The 16,427-nt window shown below is 40.8% G+C and overlaps 1 protein-coding gene across 1 annotated transcript in view; it reads right to left on the reverse strand.

Moving 5' to 3' along the window:
* The window catches only part of CEP97 (centrosomal protein 97), a 32,162-nt gene that overhangs the window by 6,045 nt on the left and 9,690 nt on the right, over positions 1–16,427 (reverse strand). Inside the window, exons 7-10 of the mRNA XM_021070500.2 lie at positions 8,658–8,822; positions 7,347–7,480; positions 5,404–6,178; positions 1,054–1,129 (exon numbers count right to left, since the gene is read on the reverse strand). Of these exons, the coding sequence (XP_020926159.2) occupies positions 1,054–1,129; positions 5,404–6,178; positions 7,347–7,480; positions 8,658–8,822 (1,150 nt within the window). The remainder of the gene's footprint in view (positions 1–1,053; positions 1,130–5,403; positions 6,179–7,346; positions 7,481–8,657; positions 8,823–16,427) is intronic.

Below are 16,427 nucleotides of genomic sequence, written 5' to 3' on the forward strand. Positions count from 1 at the left end.
GAACAAGGCCAGGGATCGAACTTGCATCCTCATGGATACTAGCTGGATTCATTTCCCCCGACCCACAATGGGAACTCTTAGAGTATAACTGACTTACAATGTTGTGTTAGTTTCAGGTGTACAGCAAAGTGATTCAGTTATACATATACGTATATCCATTCTTTTTCAGATTCTTTTCCCATATAGGTTATTACGGAATACTGAGGAGAATTCCCTGTGCTATACAGAACATCCCTGTTGATTATCTACCTAACATACAGTAGTGTGTATATGTTAATTCCAAACTCCTAATTTATCCCGTCTCCCTACATTTTTAAAGTATTGTAAATAACTGTAATAAAAATATTTTTTTAAAAAAGTACAATCAAAATCTCAAAATTTTACTCTAAAATCTGCAGTATGAAAACAATATACAGACCATCCTCCAAGGTGATCACTGATAGCAGTTTTATATGTATCCTTCTAGACCTTTTACTACACATTTTCAAATATAATATTATAGGTAAAATCCTATTATAACAAATTCTTTTATAAAAATATTTCTAAGGAATTATCATCAAGAAATGTTTGTTGGGATACAGTAAAGTAAAACCAATGTCTGAACTGCCCCTCAGAAGTGCTGCTACAGGATTCAAACTCTCTCCCTGGAAGTCACCTATACTTTTGAGGATGGGCATATCATAGCCGTCATACACCACTTCAATCCCCGCTCATTCAAATAGTCTCAAAAGACAGAAGACAGCTATATGAAATTTCAAATTGGGCTTTTTATATCTATTGAAAAGTTATAACAGTATCCCTCAAATTAGCACTTTTCCTTCAGTTTTACAGTTCTTTATCTTTTTGGTCAAAATTATGAAAATATTTTTCATCAGATTAAATAAAACATAACAAAATTCACTGCCTTAGTCCAGAGTTAGTATTAAAAAACACAAACCACATCCTTAATCTTGAGAAAAGGTGCTTACCCTACCTGCTACTCCATGACTACCTGAGTAAATCTAGAATTTTTCTTTGTTCACACAGTAGGTAAATCTGCAGGAGGGGGTTTACCTGGTTCCAAAGGCATCTGACAGCCTCTTCTTGTACAAAATTTTTAATACGTTCTTCATCTCTTTCTTTTCTTAATCTACAATAATTCAAAATCCATTACTGATGTAAGAAAGGGTGCTTTGAGTTGTACATCTTCTTACAGTGAATAAACATATACATTGTACAGAGATTCATAATCTTATAACAGTCTTTTCCACTTTTAGAATATCTCAGTGAAACTTAGTTTTATTTTTTTAATTGTTAAAACTCAATTTTAAACTATAACAACATAAAAGACAAATAAGATATGACTGAAATTCAGATTATACTCATTCTACAAAGTATTGCCAGTAATGAAAAATAAAATATTGAATGGCTCTTTACCTGGCCTCATTTTCCCACCCAAACACAACAAAGTGGTAGGAGCTGCACAAAGGATCATGATCACAGCCTGAAACACCCTCTTCCAAGAGACCAGTAGGTCTAACTTCATCAAATTTCACATCCCAGTTTGCCCCAGGTCCTAACATACCCCCTGCTATCATCAACAGACCTCCCCATCCATAACTTCCCCTCACTCATTAAAGTTTCACTCTGGGCTCACTGTCTGTACTTTTACCAACCACAAACCTAAGGTTCCTTTAGCTGTTCACTACCTCCTAAACTGTCACCTCACTTTGTTCTGAAACTCTGATCTACTTTCTCTAGCCCCTCAAGCCCGCTTACTGTGCCATATGGGACTCCTGAATTATAATCAGCAAACTCCCGTACACATCCAACCTCTTATCTGAACTTTTCCTTGACCAAATCAGACCCACTTCTAAGGCCAGTGTAGCCTCTCAAGTGCTATTTTTTTTCACCTATACATGAGGCCCAGAATACTGCTTCTCACTGCTATTTACAAATGATTCTTAACCTTCCTTCTTCAGGAACTCCTGCCATTCTGCTAGACTTCCCTAAATGCTTTTCTGACTGAATTTTCATTATCTGCTCCCAATCTCTGAGGGCTCAGCACTAGTCTTTTTCTCTGCCTGGTTTCCCTGTCATTTCTTGACCCCTAAACATTCACAGGGATGCTCTAACAATAATTCACCTCACACCGCTCATTCTCAGTCCCACTCTCGACCCAAGCATTTTGATTCCACATTTTCAAAAATGACTTCAAGCACCAACACAAGCTACTACTTCCTATCCTCCCAGGTCACTTGCTCTTTTTTTGTTTGTTTTGTTTGTTTTTGGTCTTTTTAGTGCTGCATGCACAGCATATGGAAGTCCCCAAGCTAGGCATCCCATTGGAACTGCAGCTGCCCACATATGCCTACACCACAGCAGTTCAGGACCTGAGCCACGTCTGTGACCTACACCACAGCTCAACGGCAATGCTGGATCCTTAACCCACTAAGCAAGAGGCCAGGGATGGAACCCGCATCCTCATGGATCCTAGTCAGGTTCGTTACCACTGAGCCACTATGGGAACTCCCCCAGTTCACTCGCTCCTGCCAGAACCTACAATAACCTGAACTGTCCAATCTTCACCTACAACCATCAAACAAAAGATTGCTTCCTCCTGTCTTTCCTTTCACCATGTTTAAATTCCAAGCTCCATCACTATAATCACCCTATCCCAAATGTCTTTAACTCCCTTCCTCCTCCCTCTTCTCCCTACCATATTCACCATGGAAAAAAATCCCTTTCTAGCTGAACTAAATCAGCCATGCCCAAATAAGAATAGAAGAGCTGAGAGGGGCCGAAGAAAATCATAAAGTCTGACCTATGTACAGCACTTTAGGTTTTTCTTCACATTGCCCAGCAATCCTCCCCCTTCCAATTTCCTTCTCAGGTCACTTTTTTTTTTTTTGTCTTTCTAGGGCCGCACGTGCGGCATATGGAGGTTACCAGGGTAGGAGTCCAATCAGAGCTGTAGCCACGGGCCTATACCATAGCCACAGCAATGCAGGATCTGAGTTTGCAACCTACACCACAACTCATGGCAACGCCAGATCCTTAACCCACTGATCGAGGCCAGGGATCGAACCCACGTTCTCATGGATGCTACAGTCGGGTTCATTAACCTCTGAGCCACGATGGGAACTCCTCAGTTCACTTTTAAGATTAATAGCCCACACCGCACACCTCTCTCCTTAAACTTCCCACATCCTCACCCCCTCCTCATTTCCAAGTGCTGACACATCTTGTATACTATTGAAAATAGAGAAGCATCCATCAGACAGGACCTCCTCATCCCCCACCATCCAACCTACCACTTTACCTGCCTCCTGCTCCTATCCCAGGCCACTCCCTCTACTTGTGCACTGGATCTCTTCTCCCATCTTCTCAAGAACTTCCATTCTGTACATCCCCTTTCTCTGCTCTGCACCATTAGTTTTTTTTTCCCTGCTTAGTGAATCACTTCCGTCAATACATAAACATATTCTATACCTCCCATCTTTTTTTCTTTTTCAGGCCGCACCTCCTGCATATGGAAGTTCCCAGGCTGGGGTTCAAACCGGAGCTGCAGCTGCTAGCGTACCCCACAGCCACGGCAACACCAGATCTGAGCCACATCTTCAACCTACACCACAGCTTTGGCAATGCCAGATCCTTAAACCACTGAGCAAGGCCAAGGATCAAACCTGCATCCTCCTGGATACTATGTCAAGTTCTTAACCCACTGAACCAAAACAGGAACTCCTATTATCTCCCATCTTCAAAAAAGAACTTTCTTAACTCCATATTCTCCTCCAGCAACCTATTCCCTTCTCTTCTTCAAAGCAACACTTAGCAAAAGCTGGCTACACTAACTCTTCACTTCTTCATTCACTATTCAATCCTTTCCAAGCTGCCTTCATCCCACTACCAACTGAAGCTTTTCTTAGGAAGCTCATTGGTCAGGAGAGGGTTAACTCAGCAGGCCTGGGGTGTTCAAACCCTGTACATTCTAAAGATAGGACTGGTCTTGACCAGCTCCTGGGACATAACCTCCAAGCTCTTGGAAAATCTTGCCTGATAAGAGATCTTTGTATACCTGGGATCTTGGGCCACCCACACCAGATACTTTAAGCTTTCTGGTGATACTTGTTTTGTTCACCTGAGACATTGGGTCACAATATATTAGTTTGACCTTGGGTGGAAGCTGAGATCTGGGCAGTTAAGGTCGGTCAATGCTACATGACTGACCCCCATTAGAAATTTTGGATGCCAAGGCTTTAGTGAGCTTCCCTGGTTGGCAACACTTCATATGTGTTGTCACTCATGGTGGCTGAGAGAATCAAGCCCCATCATACAACTGCATTGGAAGAAGATAAATTAGAAGCTTGTACCTGATCTCTCCTGAATTCTGCCCCGCTGTCTTTTTTATTGGCTGATTATAATCTATATCCTTTCATATAATAAACCACCATTGCGAACAAAAAGAATAGTCCTGTGAGTCCTTTTGGCAAATCTTGGGGGCAATAACCTTAGCGGCCAGATCTAACATACAGTCTCTGGCCCCCTAGGGCACCTTTCTTCTCTCCTGCGACATTTTCCTGTTGGGCTGGGACACATTCCCAGTTTTCCTACTGCTCTGGCTGTCCCTTTTCAGTCTCCTTTACTGCTTCCTCCTCTCCCACCTGATAATATTAATAAATATTGTTGGCTGCAATACTAATACTCAGAATTAAATCTATGAAATCCTAATTTTCCTGGGATGACAATCATTAAAACATATGAAGCATGAAATGAACAAATAATTTCTACCATAACCCCAGTCCCTGCTATTTTCTAAAATTCTTTCCTTTTCTTTTTTTTTCTTACTTTTTGGCTTTTTAGGGCCACACCCAAGGCATATGGAAGTTCCCAGGCTAGGGATGGAATAGAAACTGCAGCTGCAGCAATAAAATACAGCCACCTCTTCGACCTACACCACAGCTCATGGCAACACCGGATCCTTAACTCACTGAGCATGGCCAGGGATTGAACCCACATTCTCACGGATCCTAGTCAGATTTGTTTCCACCAAGTCACAACAGGAACTCCTATTTTCTAAAATTCTAATGTCATCTAGTGGGTTCTATGAAAGCTTTCTTCTCTTCTCCTTTTTATACTTACTCAGTTTTTCCACACTTCCTGTACCTTCTGTGTTTAGGTATACAGATGTCCATAAGGCTTGCATTTACAGCTCTACTGCATCTAGGTTCCAACTGATGTACTAGAGATGGAAATGCATATGGCAATCCCTGCCCTTAAAATGCTTTAAGTGTATTGTTGGAGACAAACCAAGAGTGGCAAAGTGGTATGGAAAGTGTCCCAGCCACAGCATTCTGAATCAACGCTAAGAATCTGACACCCTCAACCCATCAAAATAGCATCTAAACACGACTTTTCACCCACCTCCTTATTTCATCAGTGAGGCAGACAATGTGCTCCTGCATCCTGCGCAGCCGGATTTCATAACGCACATCTTTAGCCTGTGGGTTGTAGTTCCTGGCATAAAAGCCCCGCCAACAGGCTTGAAGCTTGGTTGCTGCTTTGTTCAATTTCTGAAGGGCAACTTTATCTTTTCCCAAAGCAACAGATTTCTGGGTTAAAAACCTGCACGGAAGTTTCTCTGAAGCTGTTTCAGACATGGTTTCTTCACTAGCTGGCTGCGTATGGAAAACACTGGGTCCCAATGACTCAGGGAAAGGTCTAGGACTGTGGCTGTCATCCTTCAAGACAGCACTGGGGACTGCTCGCTCAGGACAAGGTAATAGCCTGTCTTTCTTATTTACCTCTGTACTGATCTCACTTTTTGTCATTTGAACAGAATTCTCATTTGCAGCCCAAAAAGCCTTTTTCTCTTCCTTATCAAAGCCCTGGTTTTCCGGCCCCTTCGCAGATTCCTCTGCAGTATCATCATCTTCCAGGCCCAAGTTAAGGCTGTGCAGTCCCAACTCAACTGTTGGTGATACTGGAGAGAGTCCTGACGCAACCGGCATAAAAGTGGACTCTGAAGAGAGGAGACTACAGTTTAACTTGTCCTCATCTGTCTGGATGTCTTCCAGATGCAGGTCATTTCGAGAATATCTTGCCGTGTGTACAGAGGCTGTAAAGTTATTCTTAACAGCACATAACTGGTCATCATTACTGCTTATCCCAACCCAAGAATTGACTTGGACGACAGGTTCTAAAAGAATCAATAGGATATCATTCGAAACATTAATTATTTAAAGACATATTTTTTCATTTGTATCCTTTAAATGAAATCTAATCCCTGAAATATAGCAAAATGCAATGAAAGGCTTTCAGTAATTTCCTCCAATAAGCCTAAAACACCAAACCAATTTATTTTCTCTTTTTCAGCCACACCCTTGGCACATGGAAGTTCTTAGGCCAGGGATCAAATCTGAGCTGGAACTATGATCTACACCACAGTTGCAGAAATGCTGGATCCTTAACTTACAGTGCCTCCACAGAGACAAGCCAGATCATTAACCCCCTGGGCTACACCAGGAGCTTCCAAACCAAATATTTTTAAGAAAATGAATTCTTGGGAGTTCCTGTCATGGCACAGTGGTTATCGAATCTGGTTAGGAACCATGAGGTTGCGGGTTCAATCCCTGGCCTTGCTCAGTGGGTTAAGGATCTGGCGTTACCATGAGCTGTGGTGTAGGTTGCAGATGAGGCTCGGATCCAGCACTGTTGTGGCTCTGGAGTAGGCTGGTGGCTACACCTCCAATTCGACCTCTAGCCTGGGAACCTCCATATGCCACGGGAGTGGCCCAAGGAATAGCAAAAAGACAAAAAAAAAAAAAAAAGAAAATGAATTCTCAGGAGTTCCCTTCATGGCTCAGCAGTTGACAAACCCAACTAGGATCCGTGAAGATGCGGGTTTGATCCCTGGCCTTGCTCCATCGGTTAAGGATCTGGCATTGCCATGAGCTGTGATAATGGTGGCAGATGCGGCTTGGATCCCGCATTGCTGTGACTGTGGTGTAGGCCAGCAACTGCAGCTCCAATTCTACTCCTTAGCCTGGAAACTTCCTAAAGCTGCAGGTGCAGCCCTAAAAAAGAAAAAAAAAGAAAGAAAATGAATTCTCGAAAAAAATCATAAGAATAATCAAAGTACCAGGTCAATTCAAAAGGCAGCAGTCTTCTGAATGTTTTCAAAAATTAGGCACATAATAGTTACGTATGTTTATCTGTGTGTATACATATATATAAAATATAAAATCCAAATGTTCACTTAAGTTAACAAAAAAAAAAATGAAAATATATACTTTTTTCTGTTTTATGATAACCAAACAGATCAAACAACTTGGAGAAAAAGGATCAGAGATCAGTTAATTCCTTACCGCTTTCCTGGACTACCTGACAATCTTGAACAGGGCTGGAATGCTCAGGTACAAGTGATGCCCTTGTTTCAACAGGAGCAAGAGGAGACAACTCTTCATTTTGGCTCTGGTTCATCAACTGCCTCTGGTGAAACCTAAAAATCAGTAACATCTGATGTAATTTAACACAAACCAAAAAAAAGAAAGCTTTTATGCTTCCTAGGTGACACTGCCAAAAAGGCAAAGGTTTATAAGCTTTCAAAGTGCATACCTTTAATAATCCCCAAATTACCCAAGTCTCATTTAAAAGCACTGGATAGAAGAGTTCCCGTTGTGGCTCAGCAAGTTAGGAACCCATCATAATCTCCATGAGGATGTGGGTTTGATCCCTAGCCTCACTAAGTGAGATAAGGATCCAGCATTACCACAAACTTCGGTGTAGGTCACAGATATGGCTTGGATCCCACATTCCTGTGGCAGTGGTGCAGGCTGGCAGCTGCAACTCCAAACTCCAATTTGACCCTTAGGCCAGGAACTTCCATATGCCACAGGTGAGATGGTAAAATAAAATAAAATAAGATAAAATAAAATAAAAGCACTGGATAGAAAAGCCTAAAAACTTATTTTTAGGAGTTCCCATCATGGCTCAGCAGAAACAACTCTGACTAGCATCCATGAGGACGTAGGTTCGATCCCTGGCCTTGCTCAGTGGTTTAAGGATCTAGCGTTGTCATGAGCTGTAGTGTAGGTCACAGATGTGGCTTGGATCCCGTGTTGCTTTGGCTGTGATGTAGGCCAGCAGCTACAGCTCCAATTCGAACCCTAGCCTGGGACCCTCCATATGCCGAGGGTGTGGGCCTAAAAAGACCAAAAAAAAAACTTAAAAAAAACTTATTTTTAAATCATGTAGTCAGACACTGTCATGTGCACACACATGAATAAACCCTCATAGGCAGGATCTCTGATAAAAGAAGTGACTACAAAATGCTTCTAGGTATACTTCTTAATGTTAGTATTTTAAAACCCATATGAAACACTCACATTAAAAGGACAAATTTAAAAAAATTTTTTAAATAAAAGGATAAATGCGCTTTTTAAAAAGTCCAACTCTCCCATGCCACTTGGCTCTCCCCACTCAAGAAATGATCAGCAATGCAGTTGCTGGGGTGCAAACTGGGTTGCACTCCCTGGCTCAGATCCCTGCAGGACTGCTGCATTGATGAGGAGTCCAAATGCCCAGAAATATGGGCCACAGCACTCACCCCGAGCCTACCAAACCCACGAAGACTTTCACTTGTGAATTCATCAGCTGCCACAGATAAATGGGCTTACTTCTGCTTGCTCAGAATCTTCTCTAGTTTGGCATCCTCTGCAGTTTGAAGACCCAGCGTAGACGTGAGAGGACAAACTGTGGCCAGATACTGGACAAGCTGGATGTGCTGGCCAGGGCGATATGCTCTCCCCTTTCCCTGACTATAGAGCCATTCAGCTTTTAAACTGGAATTAGGGAACATAAAGAAGGATTGGCACTGGTTTACACAAGATACATTTTTAAGCAATAATGATCTTCCTTCTTAATTTACCTTTATAGCATCATTGGTATTTCCCATAAACAAAATCCACTCAAGTTTTTTCTAAAAAATCTATCCTTCTGATTCACTCTCCTTACTCTTAAAATGTTTTTTGTTTGTTTTTTCCCTTACGTTTTAAACCTTTTTTTTTTTTTTTTGCTTAGGGGCACATCCAAAGATTTGTACTCATGGTTCCAAACATTTTAAAATTATTTTCAAAGAAGCAATGAGTCACTGTCAAAATGAAGTATTTAAATACATAAATTGTGTTTAAGTTCATCAGTTCAAAATGATAGTTTTTTTTAAAAAAAAAAAAAGCTAATTGGTAACAGCTGAAGGATGCTAGTGAATTACCAACTCATTTTTTAAAAACTGATAAGTAAAGGGGAAGAATTAAATATTATTAATACTGTCTTTACTATACAAACTATACCAATGAGTAACCAAACAGTTACCTCAGAGATATATTCCAGCTAATTTAAAACGTGAATGCTAGAATTAAAAATTAACCATTTTGCAACACTCAATGAATTAATGGTTCAGGCACTGATCATAACCGTTACTTATAACACAAGAGACAGAGGTCCTGCTGTGGCACAATGGGATCAGTGGCATCTGTGCAGCACCAGGATATAAGTTAGATCCCGGGCGTGGCACAGCAGATTAAGGACCTGGTGTTGCCACAGCTGCAGTGTGGGTCATATCTGTGGCTCGGATCTGATCCCTGGTCCAGGAACTCCATATGCTATAGAGCAGCCAAAAATGAATGAATGAATAAATAAATAAATAAATAATTTAAAAAATTAGGAATACAGAAAAAAAAAACAAAAAAATGAAAAATAAATTTTAAAATAACACAAGACACAACCAGATACCATGTGCCTCTCAATAGAACCCACAAAGTACTTCCCACTACAAAAATCTGTTCAAAATTCCACAACCAAATACCGATTTACAGGAAATACAGAAGGAGGGGAGTACATCAAAGGACAGGGGGATGTAGCAATTGGCAAAATAAGCAGAATGGGAAACTCTACAGGACAAATAATCTGATTTCTTCAACAACTAAAAAAAGAAAAGAGAGAAAAGAAAGCAAAGAAAATAAGAGAGGAAGAACCCATACAGAGATTTGTGTCATCCTGGGCCTCCAGCCAAGTTGAGCCTTCAAATGACTCCATCCCCATATATGACCTCACCACAAGATCCTGAGTGAGAATTACCCAATTAGCACAGCCAACACATGGAGGAAGCAAAAATAATAATTTTTTTTTGCTTGTTAGGGTTGCACCCGCGGCATATGGAGGTTCCCAGGCTAGGGGTCAAATCGGAGCTGTAGCCACTGGCCTATGCCACAGGCACAGCAACGCCAGATCCAAGCCGTGTCTGCAACCTACACCACAGCTCACAGCAATGCCAAATCCTTGACCCACAGAGCAAGGCCAGGGAGAGAACCCACAACTCATGGTTCATAGTCAGATTGTTTCTGCTGAACCAGGATGGGAACTCCAATGATAAATTTTCAAGACCCTGAAAAAGAGAGCAATCAAGAAATTTTTTTAAATGTATCAACCAATTATAATATATAGGCTTATTTGGATCCTGCTTCCAAAAATCCATTTAAAAAAACTGCATTTAAGGAGTTCTGTGGCCCAGCAGGTTAAGGATCTGGTGCTGGCACTGCAGCGACTCAGGTCACTGCTATGACATGGGTTCAATCCCCAGCCCGGGAACTTCCACATGCCATGGTGTGGCACAATAAATAAATAAATGATGTTCAAAAACTGCATTTATGAGGACTACTGGAAATGTTAGCACTTAGTATCTTGTCATTAAGAAATTATTGCTACATTTTTTGAGGTGTGGTAATAGCATTATTATTTCTTTAAGAGTCTTTTTCTTTTAGTAATGAAACTATATGTAATCTGAAACTTGCTTCAAAACAGTACCAGAAAAGGAGGAGTGGCTGAAGGTATAGACAAACAAGCTTGATCATGAATTGAAAACTGTTGAAGTTGGATGACAGATTCATGGAAGGTTATTAAACTGTTTCCTTTTGCATTATGTTTCAATTTATTTTAAATTAACATGCCTTTGTCTCAATTTTACTTTTTTCTTTTTCTTTTGGCCACACCAGAAGCATGTGGAAGTTCCTAGGCCAGGGATCAAAACCATGCCACAGCAGCAACCCAAGCCGTTGCAGTGACAGTGCTGGATCCTCAACCACTGGGCCACAAGAGAAGTCCAAACTTCAACATTTTTAAATCTGCCCCTCAACTTGAAGCTGAAATTGGATTATTTTGGTATATTTTGTTTCTCTGGTTTTATATCATTAACTTAGCATAGCAAATAGTTCAAAAATCATTTCCAATCCAAAATCATTTTCTCAAATCCTCATATTAAAGTATCCACATCATGCAAAAAACTGTAGAGTCCAGGAGTTCCTGTCATGGCACAGTGGAAACAAATCCCACTGGGAACCAAGAGGTCGCAGTGGGCTAAGGATCTGGCATTGCCGTGAGCAGTGGTGTAGGTCGCAGATGCAGCTTGGATCTGGCGTTGCTGTGGCTGTGGTGTAGGCTGGCAGCTACAGCTCCAATTCAACCCCTACCCTGGGAACCTCCATATGATGCATATGAGGCTCTACAAAAAAAAAAAAAAAAAAAAAAAAAACTGTACAGTCCAAAACTGTCAATCCTATCCAAGGTGTATTACAGACTGAAACAAAACTGATCCTTTTGATAGTTTGCTATGACTTATGCAGGAGAGTCTTGGCACAATAAAAGAGAGTGAGTTTAGTTTTCTATGATGTGCCAATGTCACAAGAAAGGAAAAACTGTTTATACCAAGCTGATTAACTGAAGTCATGTAATACCAATCTCGTCTAACGATAAAATTTTTTATTTTTATTTTTTAATTTTTTTTGTCTTTTCTAGGGCCACACTGGCGGCATATGGAGGTTCCCAAGTTAAGGGTCCAATCTACGACGGTAGCAGCCAGCCTACGCCACAGCCACAGCAACTCGGGATTGGAGCCACATCTGCGACCTACTGAGTGAGGCCACAGATCAAACCGGAAACCTCACGGTTCCTAGTCGGATTCGTTAACCACTGAGCCATGATGGACACTCCAAAAAATTTTTTATTCTACTTAATAAAAATAATTAGAAGTTGGAGTTCCCGTTGTGGCTCAACGGAAACGAATATGACAAGCATCAACGAGGACACAGGTTAGATCCCTGGCCTCGCTCAGTGGGTTAAGGATCTGGCATTGCTGTGATCTGTGGTATAGGTCACAGACACAGCTCAGATCTGATGTTGCTGTGGCTGTGGCATAGGCCAGTGGCCACAGCTCCGATTCGACCCCTAGCCTGGGAACCTCCATATGCCTCAGGTGAGGCCCTAAAAAGACAAAAAAAAACACACACATTAGAAGTATTTCTTCCATGTCTACATTCCTGTGGACCAGGATCACTCAGAATCTTCATGAAATCTGCTCTAAGTTTCCAAAACATAGAATTGCCCCTACAAAGCAAATGGTTAGTCAAATGGCTGTTTTCCCAAAAAAAGGTCCATAGTAAAGGACAATCACCAACTTGAATAACAGCTAACAAGCAACATTTCCAGGATATAGATGATTTGCAGCTTGGGAGGGAAGTAAAGTAAGTGGATACAGAAGAAGGTTCAGACTTGAATATTCCATAATTCAAGTGTGTGAGGAAGACCACAAACTGTGGTGCATCAACTACTATAAAATCTGTTTCCCGAAGCAACAGAAATAAAAGCAAAAATAAACATATGAGACTTTTACTTATAAGCTTTTGTATAGCAAAGGAAACCATAAGCAAAATGAAAAGACAATCTGCAGACTGGGAGAAAATATTTGCAAATGACACAACTGACAAGGGCTTAATTTCTAAAATATACAAACAGCTCATACAACTCAAAAACAAAAAAAACAAGGAGTTCCCATTGTGGCACAGTGGTTAACGAATCCAACTAAGAACCATGAGGTTGCAGGTTCGATCCCTGGCCTTGCTCAGTGGGTTAAGGATCCAGCATTGCTGTGAGCTGTGGTGTAGGCCGGCTCAGATCCCGAGTTGCTGTGGCTCTGGCGTAGGCCGGTGGCTACAGCTCCAATTAGACCCCTAGTTGGGAACCTCCATATGCCGCAGGAGCAGCCCTAGAAAAGGCAAAAAAACCAAAAAAAAAAAAAAAAAAAAACATGAGCATGCAAATCAAAAAATGGACAGAAGACCTAAATAGACATTTCTCCAAAAAGACATACAGATGGCCAACAGGAACATGAAAACATCCTCATCATCACTAATTATTAGAAAAATACAAATCAAAACTACAATGAGGTACCTACCACCTCACACAGGCCAAAATGGCCATCATTAAAAAGTCTATAAATAATAAATGCTGGAGAGGGTGTAGAGAAAAGGGAACCATCCTACACTGGTGGTAGGAATATAAAATGGTACAACCACTGTGGAAAACAATATGGAGGTTCCTCAAAAAACAGAAAACAATCCAACAATCCCACTCCTAAGCATATATCTGGACAAAACTCTAACTCCAAAAGATACCATGCACTCTTATGTTCATAGCAGCACTATTTATAATATCCAAGACAGGAGTTCCCATTGTGGCCCATTGGAAATGACTCCAACTAGGAACCATCAAGTTTCAGGTTCAATTCCTGGCCTCACTGAATGGGTTAAAGATACAGCGTTTCTGTGAGCTGTGGGGTAGGTTGCAGATGTGGCTCAAATCCCACATTGCTGTGGCTGTGGCATAGGCTAGCGGCTATAGCTCCTATTCAACCACTAGCCTGGGAACCTCCATACGCCTCGGGTGTGGCCCTAAAAAAAGCAAATAATAATAATAATAACATCCAAGACATGGAAAAAACTTAAATGCCCAATGACAGATGAATGGATATAGAAGATATCGTATGTGTAGACAATGGGATATTACTCAGCCATGAAAAAATAATGAAATAATGCCATCTGTAGTAATATGGATGGAACCAGAGATTATTATACTAGGCAAAGTAAGTCAGAAATAGAAAGACAATATGGTATCACTTTCATGTGAAATCTAAAATATCACACAAATGAATATATCTAAGAAACAGAAATAGACTCACAGACAGAGAGAACAGACTTGTGGTGGGAGTGAAAAGAGGGATGAGTGGGAGTTTGGGATTAGCAGAAGCAAACTAGTACATATATAGGATGGATAAACAAGGTCCTACGGCAAAGCACAGGGAATTACATTCAATATCCTGTGATAAACCATAATGGAAAAGAATATGAAATAGAATATATATATACATACACATATATATGTACTTAAATACACATATATACATATATCCATATATATATAGCTGAGTCACCTGCCTATACAGCAGAAATCACAACACTGTAAATCAACTATAATTTGATAACATTTTAAAAAATAATAATTTAACACTAAAACTCATTCAATATCTAAAATTATAGACACATAGAGACATAAATAAATTATGCTAAACCATAAAAACACAGGTAATTGAATTTGCAAAAAAAAAAAAAAAAAAAAAAAAAACCCAAAACTACTATAAGATCTTTTTTTGCGGGGGAGTTCATATTGTGGCTCAGTGTCCACGAACCCAACGAGGATTCATGAGGACATGAGCTTGATCCCTGGCCTCGCTCAGTGGGTTAAGGATCTGGCATTGCCCTGAGCTGTGGTGTAGGTTGAAAGCGAGGCTCAGATACAGCATTGCTTTGGCCATGGCAAAGGCCGACAGCTGTAACTCCGACTGAACCCCTAGCCTAGGAACCTCCATATGCTGCAAGTGCGGCCCTAAAAAAAAAAGCAAAAAAAAAAAAAAAAAAATCTGTTTTTCTGCCTTTGTTTCATATTCATCAATAAACATACTATTATACAAATTTATTAATCCATAAAATATTTTTTCCCTAGATAAAAATATCTCCCTGTCAATTCAAAGAAAAAATTAAAATTCAGGAGTTCCCGTTGTGGCGCAGTGGTTAACGAATCCGACTAGGAACCATGAGGTCGCGGGTTCAATCCCTGCCCTTGCTCAGTGGGTTAACGATCCGTCGTTGCCGTGAGCTGTGGTGTAGGTTGCAGATGTGGCTTGGATCCCGCGTTGCTGTGGCTCTGGCGTAGGCCGGGGGCTGCAGCTCCGATTTGACCCCTAGCCTGGGAACCTCCATATGCCGTGGGAGCGGCCCAAAGAAATAACAAAAAAAAGACAAAAAAAAAAAAAAAGAAAAAATTAAAATTCATACAGCTCTAACGTACTAATTTCAAATCACTGGGATGTCATTCTTGAAATTAAAGTAACAGTTTACATTATATAACAGAAGTAACTACTATAATTTATTTTTTTTTAATTTTTTTTTATTTTTGGTCTTTTTGTCTTTGTTGTTGTTGTTGTTGTTATTTCTTGGGCCGCTCCCGCGGCATATGGAGGTTCCCAGGCTAGGGGTCGAATCGGAGCTGTAGCCACTGGCCTACGCCAGAGCCACAGCAACACGGGATTCGAGCTGCGTCTGCAACGTACACCACAGCTCACGGCAACGCCGGATCGTTAACCCACTGAGCAAGGGCAGGGACCAAACCCGCAACCTCATGGTTCCTAGTCGGATTCGTTAACCACTGCGCCACAACAGGAACTCCAACTACTAGAATTTAAAACTGCTATTTCACCAAAAAAAAAAAAAAGTATTAGATAAAATGATATCTCGTACTGCTTTTAAGACACTCCAACAGGAGTTTCCTGGTGGATTTAGTGGGCTAAGGATCCAGCACTGTCACTGCTGTGGCTCAGGTCAATGATGTAGTATGGGTTTGATCCCTGGCCTGGGAATTTCCACCTTTCTGGCTGCAGCAGGCACAGCCAAAAACGACTCCAACAACAGAAAAAAAGGTATATAGAGGAAACAAGATTGGCAAAATGCTGATAATTATTGAAACTGCACAGTGAGTATTTAAGTGTCCATTATGTTACTCTACTTCTATACATGTTTTAAATGCCCTTTCAAAAGAAACATCTCTAAAATTCTACTCCGTAAGTTCTGATCTGTAAGCAACAGAGATAAAGCTTAGCCCTCAGTCCTATAAACAATGACAAAGGGATCCAAACAAAATCAGAAAGAATGCCATATACTGAGGTGTTACACAAAGGTGCTGGTCTTTCCCCAACTATGCTTCTCTCTGAGAAAGCCCTCCGCCAAAGCACCATGGAGGTGAGTAACTCTTCATTACTCTTTCAGGTGACACACACTCAAGATCCAGCTACCTGAAGCCATGAGAGAACCTGGGACACTTTACATAATAGAGAAAAACATTAACCTGTATGTTTTTAGCAAATAACAGACTGGGTAGATACAAAAACTAGAAATTCCTCCCTGTCTTTCAGGGCAACTTCCAAAGTTGACCAGGAAAATGTCTGGAACACTGCTCAGGGTACCCATCAATTTTTAAGTCAATGGTTGTCCCTTAGAATAATTCCA

Source organism: Sus scrofa, chromosome 13 (assembly GCF_054392235.1).
Source record: "Sus scrofa isolate SSC_HxYL_T2T_F1_AM1 chromosome 13, Sscrofa_HxYL_maternal_Yorkshire_Landrace_v2.0, whole genome shotgun sequence".
Classification (NCBI taxonomy): domain Eukaryota; kingdom Metazoa; phylum Chordata; class Mammalia; order Artiodactyla; family Suidae; genus Sus; species Sus scrofa.